Raw genomic sequence first — 15,910 nt, forward strand, 5'->3', positions numbered from 1 at the left:
AACCAGGAAGCGCGGGCCACCACAGGAGGGACCGCACAGCTCCCGCAGCGCCCCAAACAGAGCCCCAGCCCCAGCGCCTCGGCGGCGGGAGGCGGGTGCCCGAGTGCCAGGCGGTGCCAGCGTCTTGCCTTTTAAGAAGTCCTTTTCCGGAAGTTAGAGAGGCCACGGCCTACGGGTACCTCAACCCGGTGCCAACGCGGCTGCAGCACGCCCTCCAGCTGAGTAGCACCCACCCGTGGCCCCGGCCCGTGTGCTCAGTGGACAGGGCGTCGGCCTGTGGACGGAAGGGTCCCGGGTTCGATTCCGGCCAAGGGCACAGGCCTGGGCTGTGGGCTCTGTCCCCAGTACGGAGCGTGCAGGAGGCAGCCGATCCATCATTCTCTCAGCATTGATGCTTCTGTCTCTCTCTCTCCCTCCCCCTTCCTCTCCGGAATCATCGCCAGCTGGAGGCACTGGGCCCCCAGGGCAGCGCTGGGCACGGAGCAGGGTGCGTGGGTTTAAAATAGAACTTACTCACATATTTAAAAAATAACTTCCCGAGAGGGGTTCTCCCCAAACAGGCTCCACCACCCAGAGAGCAAGCAGGGCGGTGCCCCCTAACTGCACCCTCAGCCCTCTGTGCGCCCGGGACAGTGTGCCTCCACGCCCTCCCTCCCTCATTCATTCCTTCACTCCCTCCCTCATTCATTCCTTCCTTCATTCACTCCCTCATTCATTCCTTCACTCACTCCCTCATTCCTTCCTTCACTCACTCCCTCACTCATTCCTTCATTCACTCCCTCATTCATTCCTTCATTCACTCCCTCACTCATTCCTTCACTCACTCCCTCATTCATTCCTTCACTCACTCCCTCATTCATTCCTTCACTCACTCCCTCATTCATTCCTTCATTCACTCCCTCCCTCCCTCATTCATTCCTTCATTCACTCCCTCATTCATTCATTCATTCACTCCCTCATTCATTCCTTCACTCACTCCCTCATTCATTCCTTCACTCACTCCCTCATTCATTCATTCATTCACTCCCTCCCTCCCTCATTCATTCACTCCCTCCCTCCCTCATTCATTCCTTCACTCACTCCCTCATTCATTCCTTCACTCACTCCCTCATTCATTCCTTCACTCACTCCCTCATTCATTCCTTCCTTCATTCACTCCCTCACTCATTCCTTCACTCACTCCCTCATTCATTCCTTCACTCACTCCCTCATCATTCCTTCCTTCATTCACTCCCTCATTCATTCCTTCCTTCATTCACTCCCTCACTCATTCCTTCACTCACTCCCTCATTCATTCATTCATTCACTCCCTCCCTCCCTCATTCATTCACTCCCTCCCTCCCTCATTCATTCCTTCACTCACTCCCTCATTCATTCCTTCACTCACTCCCTCATTCATTCCTTCACTCACTCCCTCATTCATTCCTTCACTCACTCCCTCATTCATTCCTTCATTCACTCCCTCACTCATTCCTTCATTCACTCCCTCATTCATTCCTTCATTCACTCCCTCCCTCCCTCATTCATTCCTTCATTCACTCCCTCATTCATTCATTCATTCACTCCCTCCCTCCCTCATTCATTCCTTCACTCACTCCCTCATTCATTCATTCACTCCCTCCCTCCCTCATTCATTCACTCCCTCCCTCCCTCATTCATTCCTTCACTCACTCCCTCATTCATTCCTTCACTCACTCCCTCATTCATTCCTTCACCCACTCCCTCATTCATTCCTTCACACCCTCCCTCCCTCATTCATTCCTTCATTCACTCTCTCATTCCTTCATTCACTCCCTCATTCACTCATTACTTCATTCACTCCCTCATTCCTTCACTTCCTCCCTCATTCCTTCATTCACTCCCTCATTCCTTCATTCACTCCCTCATTCCTCCACTCCCCTCCCTCATTCATTCATTCCCTCACTCATTCATTCCTTCATTCACTCCCTCATTCCTTCATTCACTCTCTCATTCCTCCACTCCCTCCCTCATTCACTCATTACTTCATTCACTCCCTCATTCATTCACTCATTCATTCACTCACTCATTCATTCACTCGCTCACTCCCTCCGTCCCTCATTTACTCCCTCCCTCATTCCTTCACTCCCTCATTCATTCCTTCACTCACTCCCTCATTCATTCCTTCACTCACTCCCTCATTCATTCATTCATTCACTCCCTCCCTCCCTCATTCATTCCTTCACTCACTCCCTCATTCATTCCTTCACTCACTCCCTCATTCATTCCTTCCTTCATTCACTCCCTCACTCATTCCTTCACTCACTCCCTCATTCATTCCTTCACTCACTCCCTCATCATTCCTTCCTTCATTCACTCCCTCATTCATTCCTTCCTTCATTCACTCCCTCACTCATTCCTTCACTCACTCCCTCATTCATTCATTCATTCACTCCCTCCCTCCCTCATTCATTCACTCCCTCCCTCCCTCATTCATTCCTTCACTCACTCCCTCATTCATTCCTTCACTCACTCCCTCATTCATTCCTTCACTCACTCCCTCATTCATTCCTTCACTCACTCCCTCATTCATTCCTTCATTCACTCCCTCACTCATTCCTTCATTCACTCCCTCATTCATTCCTTCATTCACTCCCTCCCTCCCTCATTCATTCCTTCATTCACTCCCTCATTCATTCATTCATTCACTCCCTCCCTCCCTCATTCATTCCTTCACTCACTCCCTCATTCATTCATTCACTCCCTCCCTCCCTCATTCATTCACTCCCTCCCTCCCTCATTCATTCCTTCACTCACTCCCTCATTCATTCCTTCACCCACTCCCTCATTCATTCCTTCACCCACTCCCTCATTCATTCCTTCACACCCTCCCTCCCTCATTCATTCCTTCATTCACTCTCTCATTCCTTCATTCACTCCCTCATTCACTCATTACTTCATTCACTCCCTCATTCCTTCACTTCCTCCCTCATTCCTTCACTCACTCCCTCATTCATTCCTTCATTCACTCCCTCACTCATTCCTTCACTCACTCCCTCATTCATTCCTTCATTCACTCCCTCACTCATTCCTTCATTCACTCCCTCATTCATTCCTTCATTCACTCCCTCCCTCCCTCATTCATTCCTTCATTCACTCCCTCATTCATTCATTCATTCACTCCCTCCCTCCCTCATTCATTCCTTCACTCACTCCCTCATTCATTCATTCACTCCCTCCCTCCCTCATTCATTCACTCCCTCCCTCCCTCATTCATTCCTTCACTCACTCCCTCATTCATTCCTTCACCCACTCCCTCATTCATTCCTTCACCCACTCCCTCATTCATTCCTTCACACCCTCCCTCCCTCATTCATTCCTTCATTCACTCTCTCATTCCTTCATTCACTCCCTCATTCACTCATTACTTCATTCACTCCCTCATTCCTTCACTTCCTCCCTCATTCCTTCACTCACTCCCTCATTCATTCATTCACTCCCTCCCTCCCTCATTCATTCACTCCCTCCCTCCCTCATTCATTCCTTCACTCACTCCCTCATTCATTCCTTCACCCACTCCCTCATTCATTCCTTCACCCACTCCCTCATTCATTCCTTCACACCCTCCCTCCCTCATTCATTCCTTCATTCACTCTCTCATTCCTTCATTCACTCCCTCATTCACTCATTACTTCATTCACTCCCTCATTCCTTCACTTCCTCCCTCATTCCTTCACTCACTCCCTCATTCATTCATTCACTCCCTCCCTCCCTCATTCATTCACTCCCTCCCTCCCTCATTCATTCCTTCACTCACTCCCTCATTCATTCCTTCACCCACTCCCTCATTCATTCCTTCACCCACTCCCTCATTCATTCCTTCACACCCTCCCTCCCTCATTCATTCCTTCATTCACTCTCTCATTCCTTCATTCACTCCCTCATTCACTCATTACTTCATTCACTCCCTCATTCCTTCACTTCCTCCCTCATTCCTTCACTCACTCCCTCATTCATTCATTCACTCCCTCCCTCCCTCATTCATTCACTCCCTCCCTCCCTCATTCATTCCTTCACTCACTCCCTCATTCATTCCTTCACCCACTCCCTCATTCATTCCTTCACCCACTCCCTCATTCATTCCTTCACACCCTCCCTCCCTCATTCATTCCTTCATTCACTCTCTCATTCCTTCATTCACTCCCTCATTCCTTCATTCACTCCCTCATTCCTCCACTCCCTCCCTCATTCATTCATTCCCTCACTCATTCATTCCTTCATTCACTCCCTCATTCCTTCATTCACTCTCTCATTCCTCCACTCCCTCCCTCATTCACTCATTACTTCATTCACTCCCTCATTCATTCACTCATTCATTCACTCACTCATTCATTCACTCGCTCACTCCCTCCGTCCCTCATTTACTCCCTCCCTCATTCCTTCACTCCCTCATTCATTCATTCACTCCCTCACTCATTCATTCACTCGCTCACTCATTCATTCACTCATTCGCTCACTCACTCATTCACTCACTCGCTCGCTCACTCATTCACTCACTCCCTCGCTCACTCACTCATTCATTTATTCACTCCCTCGCTCACTCATTCACTCACTCATTCACTCTCTCGCTTACTCATTCGCTCGCTCGCTAACTCACTCATTTACTCACTCCCTCCGTCCCTCATTTACTCCCTCCCTCATTCCTTCACTCCCTCATTCATTCATTCACTCCCTCACTCATTCACTCATTCGCTCGCTCACTCACTCACTCACTCGCTCGCTCGCTCACTCATTCACTCACTCCCTCGCTCGCTCATTCACTCATTCATTCATTCACTTGCTCACTCACAAGCTGGGCCGACTTTGGGCAGACAGTGCCCCGAACTCCTCCAAGGACTGAAATGGGGACATCGCCACGAGCAAAGTCAGAGGCAGCGCAGGGCACAGACACGGGGCCGCGGGGCCGCGCGGACCAAGGCTGATGTCCCGAGTACCAAGGCTCTCAGAGAAGCACACGGACCACACGCGGAAGGCCACAGAGGGCTCCCCACCACCCTCCAGGCCCGGGCCCAGGCCCAGGCCCCCAGCCGCCGCCCGGCCCTCCTGCCGTCGGCCACACAGGCCCGCAGGGACACAGCACCCCGCTCGCCTGCCGGCTGGTGTCCTAGCATCCAGAACCACCCCTGTCCCTTTTCTTAAGACGTGTCATTGTTGTGGCACATACACGTGATGGCATGGACCAGCGGGACGTGTACGGGGCGAGTCAGTGGCAGTAGGACTCGGCGTGGGGGCAGCCATCACCTCCACTCCAGGACGCCTCCGCACCCGCCAGGACCCCTGGCCGTGGCCTCCGCCCTCACGGTGCCACCCCGGCAGGTGCCCACTGCACAGCCTCGTCCCGGGACCCCTCAGCCTGGGGCCTCTGCCCCGGCCTCCTCCCCAGGAGCGGCTTCCAGATTCGCCCGTGCTGGGTGCTGGGGTGTCGGCCCTCCTCCCCGTGTACGGCGCGCTGCTCCACGCCTGCAGAGCCCTGTGCTGAGCCCTGGCCCCCCAACGGCTCGGGGTGAGGGGACACCTTCAGGCCGTGGCGGGGCTGTGACCGGCCGGGAGCAGGTTTTGTTCTGAGCGATGTGGGGGGCCCCGTGGTGACCCTCTGTAGCCCACCAAGAGGTCCCCGGCATCGCCAGCTGGAGGCACGGGGCCCCCAGGGCAGCGCTGGGCACGGAGCAGGGTGTGTGGGTTTCTGGAAAACGCAGCCGCTGTGAGAACGCTGACTCCCGCGGCTTCCCTGCAGCCCACGGGACACAGGTCACGGGACACGGGACACGGCCGGGCCTCTGTGGTCCCAAACGTGCTGACCGTGTCTGTAGGAGGGAGAACTGAGGGGCCTTTGTCTCCGGGCTGACAAGGCCGTGCCATCGCGTGTCTGTCTCAGTGGGCGCCGGGCTCCGCGTGGCAGCTGGCCGGGGGGCCCCACACCCGGTCCGCCTCCGGGAAGAGGACTGGGGGGCAGAGGAGCACCCCGGCCCTGCTCGGGCTCTGGGCAGGCTCCCATCCGCCCGCACGCTGCGCCGGCCACCTCCCCGGGCCTGGGCAGCCGCCAGCGCCCGCTGGCCCCGCAGCCGTCCCCGGTGTCTGGGCCTCATCTGGACACGGCTGCTTCCTGCTCATCAGGGAGCAGGTCAGAGGCGCCCTCCCCGCGCCCAGGGCCAGCACGCGCCCGCAGGAGGCAGGGGCCGTCAGGGCCTGGTCTGGAAGGCTGGGACTCCTCGGAAGGGGCGGGGGGAGGGAGGCCGGGGGCTCTGCGCCCACCTCTCGCCCAGCAGAGGCCAACTCCACGGGCGACAGGGCGCAGCGGGAGGCGGAGCCAGGCCTGGGGGTGAGGGGCAGCATGGCCAGCGGACGGAGCAGCGGGCCTGCAGAGTGCTGCGTGTCTGTGGGGACGGCTCCCGGGGGCTGCGTGTCTGTGGGGACGGCTCCCGGGGACTGCGTGTCTGTGGGGACGGCTCCCGGGGGCTGCGTGTCTGTGGGGACGGCTCCCGGGGGCTGCGTGTCTGTGGGGACGGCTCCCGGGGGCTGTGTGTCTGTGGGGACGGCTCCCGGGGGCGGAGCAGACAATGTGGGAAACGCCCCCACTCACACGCAGGGGCCGCCGCCCCTCCGGCCCCAGCCATCAGGAGGCCCGCCCACAGGCCTGCATCCTGCACCTGGGTGACTCGGAGGCCCGGGTCACCCCTGCCCCTCCGCCTCCAGGCCACAGCCGGACGTGGGCGCACCTCACCAACGCCGCAGGGAACCCCACACTGTCCCGGGCTGGCGAGGGCCCCTAGGGGCCCAGGGCTTTCCTGTGAGTGAGGACCCCCCACGCCCCACGAGGGGTTTATTAGGCAGAGACGCGCAGGCCGGCTGGGGAGCTGGGTGAAGGGCAGCAGCGGGCGCAGGAAGCAGAGGTTCAGGCTGGGGGCCCCGAAAGCACCCCCGTCGGCCGCGTGATCTCCCTCCGGGCCTGCGGCCTGGACCTGCTACCAAAGCCTTCGGGGCTAGGCCACGGCCCCACCCCCATCACACCTGAGACGCTGGACACTGCCCCCCAGGTCAGGGGCATCGGGGCCCTGTCCCTCCTGGCCCCTCCCCTCCACTCGCTGTGCCGCCCTCACACCCCTGCCACTCCTGCTCCGCTCATTCTGCTGAGCAACAGGCGATGGGGGGCAGCAGCTCTGGCTGCACCCCGACAACACGTGCCCTGGCCTCGCTTCGCCCTGCTCCCCATCTCGCTCAGCCACCGCCTCCCGGCCCTCCTCACGGCCTCTCCCTGGCCACAGCCCGGCAGGCCCATGAGCACCAATGAGACTCCTGGGGTCCCGGTAGCGGGTCCTCGGTCACCACAGCCCGGCAGGCCCATGAGCACCAATGAGACTCCTGGGGTCCCGGTAGCGGGTCCTCGGTCACCACAGCCCGGCCAGAGCAGGCCCTCTGGAAGCCTGGACCCGCCCGGCTGTCGGGCCTCCGCAGCCTCTGACCGCATGTGCCACGGCGCGTAGGGCCGAGGGGCCTCTTCTCAGCCGCTCCCCGGCCCCGGCCACCCAGGCAGCTCCTGTGTGCCAGGCTTCCCGGGAGCAGGGCCACGCCGAGGAGGGGTCAGCGCCACTTCCCGCCCCCCCATGGGCACAGGGTCACCTCCTGTCCCGGCTCTCTCACCCTGAAGCCAGGACTGTGCCTGGGGCTGCCCAAGGTGCTGGTGGCTGGAGCCGATGGCACCCTGCCTCAGCCTGTCCGCCCTGGGAAGGTCGCCTGTGGGGCTGGCGCCTCCTGTCCCAGTGCCGAGCGCCGTGCTGACACGGGGCACTCGCCGCCCTCGGGTCCCCTCCCCGCCCCCCCTCTCCCCGCTCTCAGGGGCGCAGGTCCCCGCCCTGCCAGGCTGTGAACCCACCGGGACCCGGGACCCGTCTGGCCCCTGCCAGCCAGGCGAGGAGCCGAGGAGAGCTCAGGCCGGGGGACTGGTCACTGGTCTAGCACCGACGGCCCGAGGAGCCGGGGCCCTCGCCTCCCCTAGAGCTCCCGGGCGGGTGCTGGCCGGGAGAGCAAGGCCTGGTTCTGGGGCTTCTTCCAGGCGACAGCTGCCAGGGATCAAGTCCTTCGTTAATCCTCGGCCAAGGCTTTTCCCATCGGGTGTTCAGAGGGAGGGGGGAGGGGGGAGGGGGGGGAGGGGGGGAGGGAGGGGGAAAGAGAGAGCCATCCATGTGAGAGAGGGGCCTCGATTGGCTGCCTCCCGCAGGCGCCCAGCTGGGACTGGGGATCACACCTGCAACCCAGGACCTGCCCTTGACCCGGAATCAAACCCACAGCCTTTTGGGGGGGGTGGTGGGGACAGTCTAACCGCGGAGAACAGGGCCAGGGCCCCAGGGAGCAAACCCTGAATGACAAGCAGGTGCCGGGCACGGGCACGGGAGGCCAGAAAGGGGTCTGGACAGGCCGAGCCGGGAGGGGGCCCCTAGAGCCCCCGCACCTCCCGGCCGCCCCCGCGCCCACTCTGCCCTCCTCCTGTGCAGGCCCAGCACTCGGAGCCTGGGGCGAGGCCTGCCCCGGCCGGGGCCCACAGGGGAGGAACAGCCCTCTGCATCCCCCCAGGGCGAGGTGATGGGGGGGGCCCTGAGCGCGTCACCCCCACAGCAGCTAGAGCACCTGCAGCTGAAGAGCCTGCCCCTCGGGCGGCTGTGGTCCCCGTGGCCCTGAGCCCCTAGGTCAGCCGGGCGGAGCAGGGAGGGAGGTGGGAGTGGGGGGCAGAGCGCGACGAGGCCCGTGAGCTCCTCCTAGGGCCCATGCGGCTCCCCAGCCTCTCCCAGGGGGGGTGCCCACATGCATGGCTGCCCCTGCCCTCGCTCCAGGGTCCGCGCACCGCGCGCCCGCACGGCCCAGCTTCTCCACGCAGAGCAGCTCCGGCGTTCAGGGGACCTGAGCCCAGGGCAGGCCCCATGTCAGGGAGGCAGCTGAGGTGGCAGCTGGCCCCGGCCCGTGGCCTCTGCGGTGGTGACACAGGGATGGAGTGTCAGCAGCCGGGGCCAAAGTGCTGAGTGTGCCCAGGCAGGGCACGGGGGGGGGGGGGGGGGGCGCGGGCGGGAGGGAGAAAGGCCTTTGCAAGCAGCTGGTCACCGCCCTTCCCAGGGACCGCTCTCCAGGAGGCGGCCAGGAGAGAGGGAACCAGGGTGGTGGCATCTCTCCCAGTGGGCCCAGGACAGGGCCCAGGACAGGCACGAGGTCCCGCCAGACGCACAGACCCGCTCCCGCCACTGCCCAGACCACGGAGGGCGACCTTCACGGCGCCTGGAGCGGCCGCAGGGCTGACCCCAGCAGAACCGCTCCGACCGGGTTCCAACTGAACCCAACCTCGAGGACCGGCTGGCCGTGCTGCTCTGGACCCCAGGCAGGTCCCCCCCACCCCCCGCCGCCTCCCCTGCAAGCGCCAGGGGGGAGGGCGAGGGGCAGACACAGAAGACGCCCCAGCCCTGCGCCCTGCCCAGACCCCAGAGGCCACAGCCTCACATCCCTGCGGGGACCTGCGACAGCGTCTCCCTCCTGGGTCGTGCCCGCCACCCGCGGTGCCAGGGGAAGACACGAAAGTGCCCGCCACCCGCGGTGCCAGGGGCAGACACGGAAGTGCCCGCCACCCCGTGGGGCTCAGGGGCAGAAAGACGCCCCCGCTCCCGCGTCTCCCACCACGCGCTCTGCGTTTACCACGCTCCCCCGGGGGCCCGTCCTGCCCGACCGTACAGGACCTGCGGCTGCAGCCTGCGCTCCACGGGCAAGAACCTCGGGCAGCGGGCACCGAGTGGGCACCGAGGCTGCCTCCCCAGAGTGGGCGAGGCCGGTGTTCGCCGCAGATGCCTGGACACACGCAGTGCCGTCTCCAGGGGCTCAGCGCGTCCGGACAGGGACGCCCTCGCCGTGCTGCACCTCCCAAGCCCGCCCCGACGGGGACCACGCCCCTCCAGGCAGGAGGAACTAAACCCTGCACGCAGGTTCGGGCCTCCCCGCAGGGCCCGTCTGGCACCCCCTGGGCACACGCTCCCCGCCCGCACCAGGGGCCCGTGGACAGGACCAACGAGGAAGCCAGCCCGGGGCGGCGGGGGGGGGGGGGGGGGGGCGCTGCCACAGCCTGGGTCCCAGCAGGAGTCCCGCTTCGTGCACCAGAGGGCAGGCCCGGCCAGGCACGTGCACAGCGGGGGCCAGAGGGTGGCAGCTATGGCCAGGCGCCCCCAGAGGCCCAGTCCACAGGCCGTGCACCCCTAAGTCAGCTTCCTCCGTCTCTCCCGGATGCAGCGCCCCCCTCCCCGGGGCTGCCAAGGCTGCCCCCGGCTCCAACCCTGCAACCCCCACCCATACACCCGCTCCTGCACGCAGCCAACCCAACCTCAGCTCCAGCACCATTCTCCCAAACACACACCCTCAAAATAGATCAGTGACTTCCCCAAACCCAAGCGAACCCACATCCTGAGCACGGCATCTTTGCTCAACTACAGGCACATCGGCCTCCAGCTTTCGGCAGGACTGGGGGACCCGCCCCCCCCCGCCCCGCCCCCCCACGGAGCCGCTGCCCGCAGCAGCACCTCCTCGCATGGGACACGGACAGTGCGGGAGAGGGGCCTGGGACCTGGCCGCTGCCTCGGGGACAGACAAAGCCTGCCCGGTGGGAAGGGTACACACGTCCGGGCGGGGTTCTGGAAGTGGGGAGGTGGAGAATGGGGCAGACACAACCAAAGAAAGAGAGGCCGAGAACTTTCCAGAATGATGGAGGGCAGAGAAGCCACAAATTCAACCACGGAAAAGGAGCTAGAAAGAACCCCATACGTTTGGAAACTAAGAAACTTGGAAATATCCCATCAGGTTAAAGAAAGGAGAACGGGAAAACGTACAGATAACGTGAACGGAACGATTCTACGCATAAAAGCACGCGAGGGACGCTAAAGCCGCCCGCGGCCCTGCAGGTCCCGCGCGCTTCCCCTGGGTGGCGAACGTGGCGGAGCCCGGCCGGCGTGGCTAGCGGCGGAGCGTCGACCTGTGAACCGGGAGGTCAGGGTTTGATTCCCGGTCAGGGCACAGGCCCGGGTCGTGGGCTCGATCCCCAGTGTGGGGCGTGCAGGAGGCAGCCGGTCCATGATTCCTTCTTATCATTTATGTTTCTCTCTCTCTCTCTCTCCCCCTCTCCCTTCCTCTCTGACATCAATAAAAAAATATGTATTTTTTAAAAAGTGTATAAGCCCTAACCGGTTTGGCTCAGTGGATAGAACAGGGGTGGGCAAACTTTTTGACTCGAGGGCCACAATGGGTTCTTAAACTGGACCGGAGGGCCGGAACAAAAGCATGGATGGAGTGTTTGTGTGAACTAATATAAATTCAGAGTAAAGGAGCGGAGGGGAGAGCAAGAGAACTGGATAGAACAGCCGGATCCGGCCCGTGGGCCGTAGTTTGCCCAAGGCTGGGATAGAACGTCGGCCTGCGGACTGAAGGGTCCCGGGTTCGATTCCGGTTGAGGGCATATACCTTGGTTGCGGGCTCATCCCCAGTGGGGGGTGTGCAGGAGGCAGCTGATCGATGTTTCTCATTGATGTTTCTGGCTCTCTATCCCCCTCCCTTCCTCTCTGTAAAAATATCAATAAAATATATTTTAAAAAAAACAGTGTTTGATGGCATTCAACACCCACTCACAGGAAGCACAGAAGGAGGCCCTGAGGAGCAGCCACCACAGCCACGGAAGAGCCGGGATCCAGAGGAATAGGCCCTGGAAGGTAGCTGCCGGCGGCCTGGCGATGGTGTCACCTCTTCTCACGGAGCCGACACCCGCCCGCCTGCCCGCGGGCCCGCTGTGACGGAGAGAAGAGGGAAGACACATTCCCGCAGCGCAGCCGGCACCCCAGGGGTCACAGCAGCTTTGAGCCCCGGCGCCCAGCCCCTGCCGCAGGTTTAAACGGAGCGCAGCGGCAGGAGGAGGACGAGGCCAGCCTGGGAGCGGTCCGCCAGCCCAGGCCCCCCCCCCCCCCATGTCCCGGACCTGGGGGCGGGGCAGACACACACCTGCAGGGGTGCTGGGCCGAGACGCAGACCTTCTGGCTGCGGGGGGGGGGGGGGGGGGCGGGGGGAGCCGCGGGGCACCCAGCTGTCACACGCCCGTCCAGCTAAGCTCCTCCGTGACCGCCCTCCAGCAGGCCAGCGCGGACAGGGAGGCACCGGGAACGCGCGCGGGGACACCTGGCCGGCGTGGCTGCTAGTGAGCGCCGTCCGTCCGTGCACCAACACGGTGCGGGTCTGACTGCTGGGCAGGGTGCACGCCTACGTGGCGGGTTCAATCCCTGTCGGGGCACAGGGGGGAGGCAACGGATGGGTAATTTCTCTCTCAAATCAATGTTTTTCTCTCTTTCTCCCTTACTCTCTCTCTCAAAAAAAAAATCAGTCAAATCGTATGTGTTTTATTTATTTATTTTTTTAAATATATTTTATTGATATTTTACAGAGAGGAAGGGAGAGGGATAGAGAGTTAGAAACATGGATGAGAGAGAAACATCGATCAGCTGCCTCCTGCACACCTCCTACTGGGGATGTGCCCGCAACCAAGGTACGTGCCCTTGACCGGAATCGAACCTGGGACCTTTCAGTCCGCAAGCCGGCACTCTATCCACTGAGCCACACCGGTTTCGGCTCGTATGTGTTTTAGATGTAGCCCTGGCCCTAGCTGGTTTGGCTCAGTGGACAGAGCGTCAGCCTGTGGACTGAAGGGTCCCAGATTCAACCGGTCAAGGGCACATGCCCGGGTGGTGGGCTCGATTCCCACTCGAGGGCGTGCAGGAGGCAGCTGGTCAATGATTCTCATCATGGATGTTCCCATCTCTCCCTTCCTCTCTGAAATCAATAAAAAATATATTTTTTTAAAAATGTGTGGGGACAGTAGCATGTGAACAGATGTCCAAGCCCAGAAACTGACAATTAACGCGTGAACCTCAGCGGGGAAGTGCAACGGTCCATCCAAAGTGACCAGACTCCGTGGGGGTTCCCCGGACAGGAGGCGGGGGAGGGCGGGCCCCGCGAATGAGGCCCGGGGGTCAGGGTGAGCAGGGAGGAGCGCTGTCACCACCACCGCCACCGCCACCTGAGAGGGAAGAGCAGGAAAGAGACGAGGCCGACACAGCAGCAGCGTCGGCTGTGCACGGAAGGACACCTGGTCGGAAGAGGAGGGGGGGTCCCCACAAATCCAGGCAACATCCCCGCTAGCCCCAAGGAAGCTGCTGAGACGGAGCCGGGGAGGAGAAAGAACACTGGCAGGAGAAAGGGGGAGGGATTTCCCTGACGAGGATGGACAAGTGGCCTGTCCTGGCGATCAGAGAGACGCAAATCAAAACCACGAGACCGTTCCACACCTACCGGCTTGGCCAAAACGCAGTCAGGCAGAGCTGGCGAGAAGGCCCGAGGAGGCCGGCGCTGGCACAGCGCGCTGGGAAGCTGCCTGGGAGTGACGCTGGGCACACACACACCCCCCAAACCCCACTGCCAGCATGTGCTCACGGCAGGCCTGCCACACACAGGCGATGCACACGGGGACGGGGACGGGGACGGGGGCGGGAGGCTGACCGCGGCACGGTCGTAACTGGCCCAAACCAGAAACGAGCCAAGGGTCCCCTGACGGGAGAGAAGCACCCGCTGTCTGCGCAGGGTCACCCTGCAGAGTGACAGACATCAGATGGACGCCACTCAGCAACGTAGAGATCGGGCAAAACCGAGAACAGGAAACAGGACCCCTTTCGTACAAGGCCCACGGAGCACGCCGATGCCCGGAGGGACGGCAGGGCCACGCTGGACCGCAGGGAGGGGCCGCAGCGAGTGGCGTTCCCTGCGGTCGGCCACCAACTCTGACCACCCTGATGGCAGCTCCCAACATCCGTGCCATCCAGCCCAGACCCCACATCCCCCCACACACGCCAAGGGGGGCTTTCTACTGCATTTCCGTGGGGGACAGCCCCCCACGCAGCGCCCGCCTCTCCTGCACTCCCCTCCTCCCCACCCCCCGCCCCCAGGCCCAGTTAAAACTGTGGTCTTTCGTGGACCCCCCCCCCCCCCAGGAAGCTGCTGAGAGACGCAGCCCAGGCAGGCTGCCCTCGGCACGGAGTCTGGGGACCCGTGGCCGGGAGGAGGCAAGCATGGACGAGGGGAGCATAAAGGCCCAGGGGTGCTGGTGACAAGGCAGAGGGACGGACAGGAGAGGCTGGGGGTGGGGAGGGTCCAGCAGGACCCCCGGCTGTGGGCAACTTCCAGGGCAGGAAAAGGAGGGGAGTCCAGGCCTGAGCTTGGCGTCGAGGCCCACCCTGTCCACTGGCACAGCCGGGCCCTGCGCCCTAGGGTGTGGGGGGAACCTCTGCGACCCGACGTCTCACTCCACAAGACCTGTTGAGGAGCCGTGGCAGAGGGCCTGGGCCCAGCCGCGTCCTGGGCCTGGAGGTCCCCCCAGTAGGTCCCCCCGGCCGCCCCAAGGCTCCTCCCTGCAGCCCCTGCAGCCCGCGTCTATTCCAGAGCCACCTGTCTCTCCGCACCAGCCTGGAGCTGCATCAGCAGGGACCACCATCGGGAGGAGACAGCGGAGATTGAAGCTGAACCGGGGAAGCTGGGAGTGGAGTGGAGTGGAGTGGAGTGGAGTGGAGTGGAGTGGGGCTGGCCACAGCACTGGCCGGTCCAGCTGTGACCGCTGGGCAAGGGGCTTCCCCAAGGGCGACGCAAGTGTCTTTGGCGATGGCGGAACTACCAGCAGGATGCAAAGAGCAGGGACATGTCCAAGCAGAGGCTCCAGATTACCAAACACAGGGCAAAGTTGGGGGGGGGGGGCCTGACACCACCAGCGCCGAGGGGTCCCGTACCCCAGGACGGGGGGTGAGGATGTGCTGGTGAAGGCACACAATCGAGGTCCCAGGCTGGGTGTCCACTGGACAGGGTGCCTTGAGGGTCACTCCCAGGCCACTCAGCCCTCCGTGTGGCTGGATGTAAAAGGAATCTGTGGTACCCCGTGGAGAGGAGGCAGCCTGGGTCGCTCCTCCAGCACCCCATCACGAGGCTGCTGCCAGGACCCGGCTGGGCGCCAACCAGGTGAGCGCCCCGGACAGCCTGGGAGACGCGGACCTGGGGCACCGTCCGCGCTCAGGGGCACCTCGCAGGGAACGCGTGTGTCCACAAAGGGGCGCAGACGCCACAGCCCGCGCGCCAGGTCCCCGGTGGAATCCTGGGTGGCCCGGTCCCGGGTGGAGTTCCCAGACGGAGATTCCGGGGGGAAGGCCCCGGGTGTGGGCCCCGGCGCGAGGTCCTGGGTGGCCGGTCCCGGGTGGGGGCCCCGGTGGCCGGCAGGTGCGCGCGGGAACAAAGCGCCCGGAAGGGCGGCGGAGTACCTGGGCACGCAGCTGGGGCTGGAGCCGTCCACCTCCCAGGTGGCGAACAGGTTCATGGGCACCGGCGTGTTGAGTGCGGCGGGCGCGCCGGCCAGGCCCAGGCGGCCCCGCTCGGCCATGGCGCCGGCCCCCCGCTCCTCGGCGGTCTGGGGCTGCGGCCGGGCCGCGGACGCGCGGCGGCGGCGGGCGGCGGGCGGGCCGGGCGCGCGGAGGGCGGTGGCGCGGTCACATGGCGGCTGGGCGGCTGGAACGGCCGGGCGGGCGGCGGACGGGCCCGCGGGCGGCGACGAAGTGCAGCCGCCCCGCCCCGCTTCGCGCGCCCCCGCTGGCGGGACCGCGCCGCGCGCCCCCGGGCCACGACCGCGCGCCGCTGGCGCCGTCGATTGGCTGGGCGGGCGCGCGCTCACCCCCTCAGGCCCAATCACGGCCCGCGAGCGCCCTCCGGAAGTGAGGTGAGCGCACACCCTCCCCGCCGGCGCCGCGCGAGGACCCCACCCGCCCCCGCGGGAGCGCGCGCCCGCGCCTGCGCAAGGTCC

At 62.8% G+C, this 15,910-nt stretch overlaps 1 protein-coding gene across 7 annotated transcripts in view; it reads right to left on the bottom strand.

Annotated features, from left to right (window-relative positions):
• Positions 1-15,686, bottom strand: part of PACS2 (phosphofurin acidic cluster sorting protein 2) — a 37,681-nt gene extending 21,995 nt beyond the window's left edge. For 2 of the 7 annotated variants that reach the window (XR_013959434.1, XR_013959435.1), the window contains exon 1: positions 15,375-15,607. Coding sequence is in view for 4 of the 7 variants with exons in the window: in XM_080648256.1 (XP_080504382.1) it covers positions 15,375-15,493 (119 nt within the window). In the remaining 3 variants the exon portion in view is untranslated. Of the gene's footprint in view, positions 1-15,374 lie in introns of all 7 variants that reach the window. The other 5 variants (XM_080648255.1, XM_080648254.1, XR_013959436.1 and 2 more) reach the window with 4 other exon arrangements.
• Between the last annotated feature and the right edge of the window lie 224 nt (positions 15,687-15,910).

Source organism: Plecotus auritus (genome assembly GCF_963455305.1).
Source record: "Plecotus auritus genome assembly, chromosome: 1".
Classification (NCBI taxonomy): Eukaryota; Metazoa; Chordata; class Mammalia; order Chiroptera; family Vespertilionidae; genus Plecotus; species Plecotus auritus.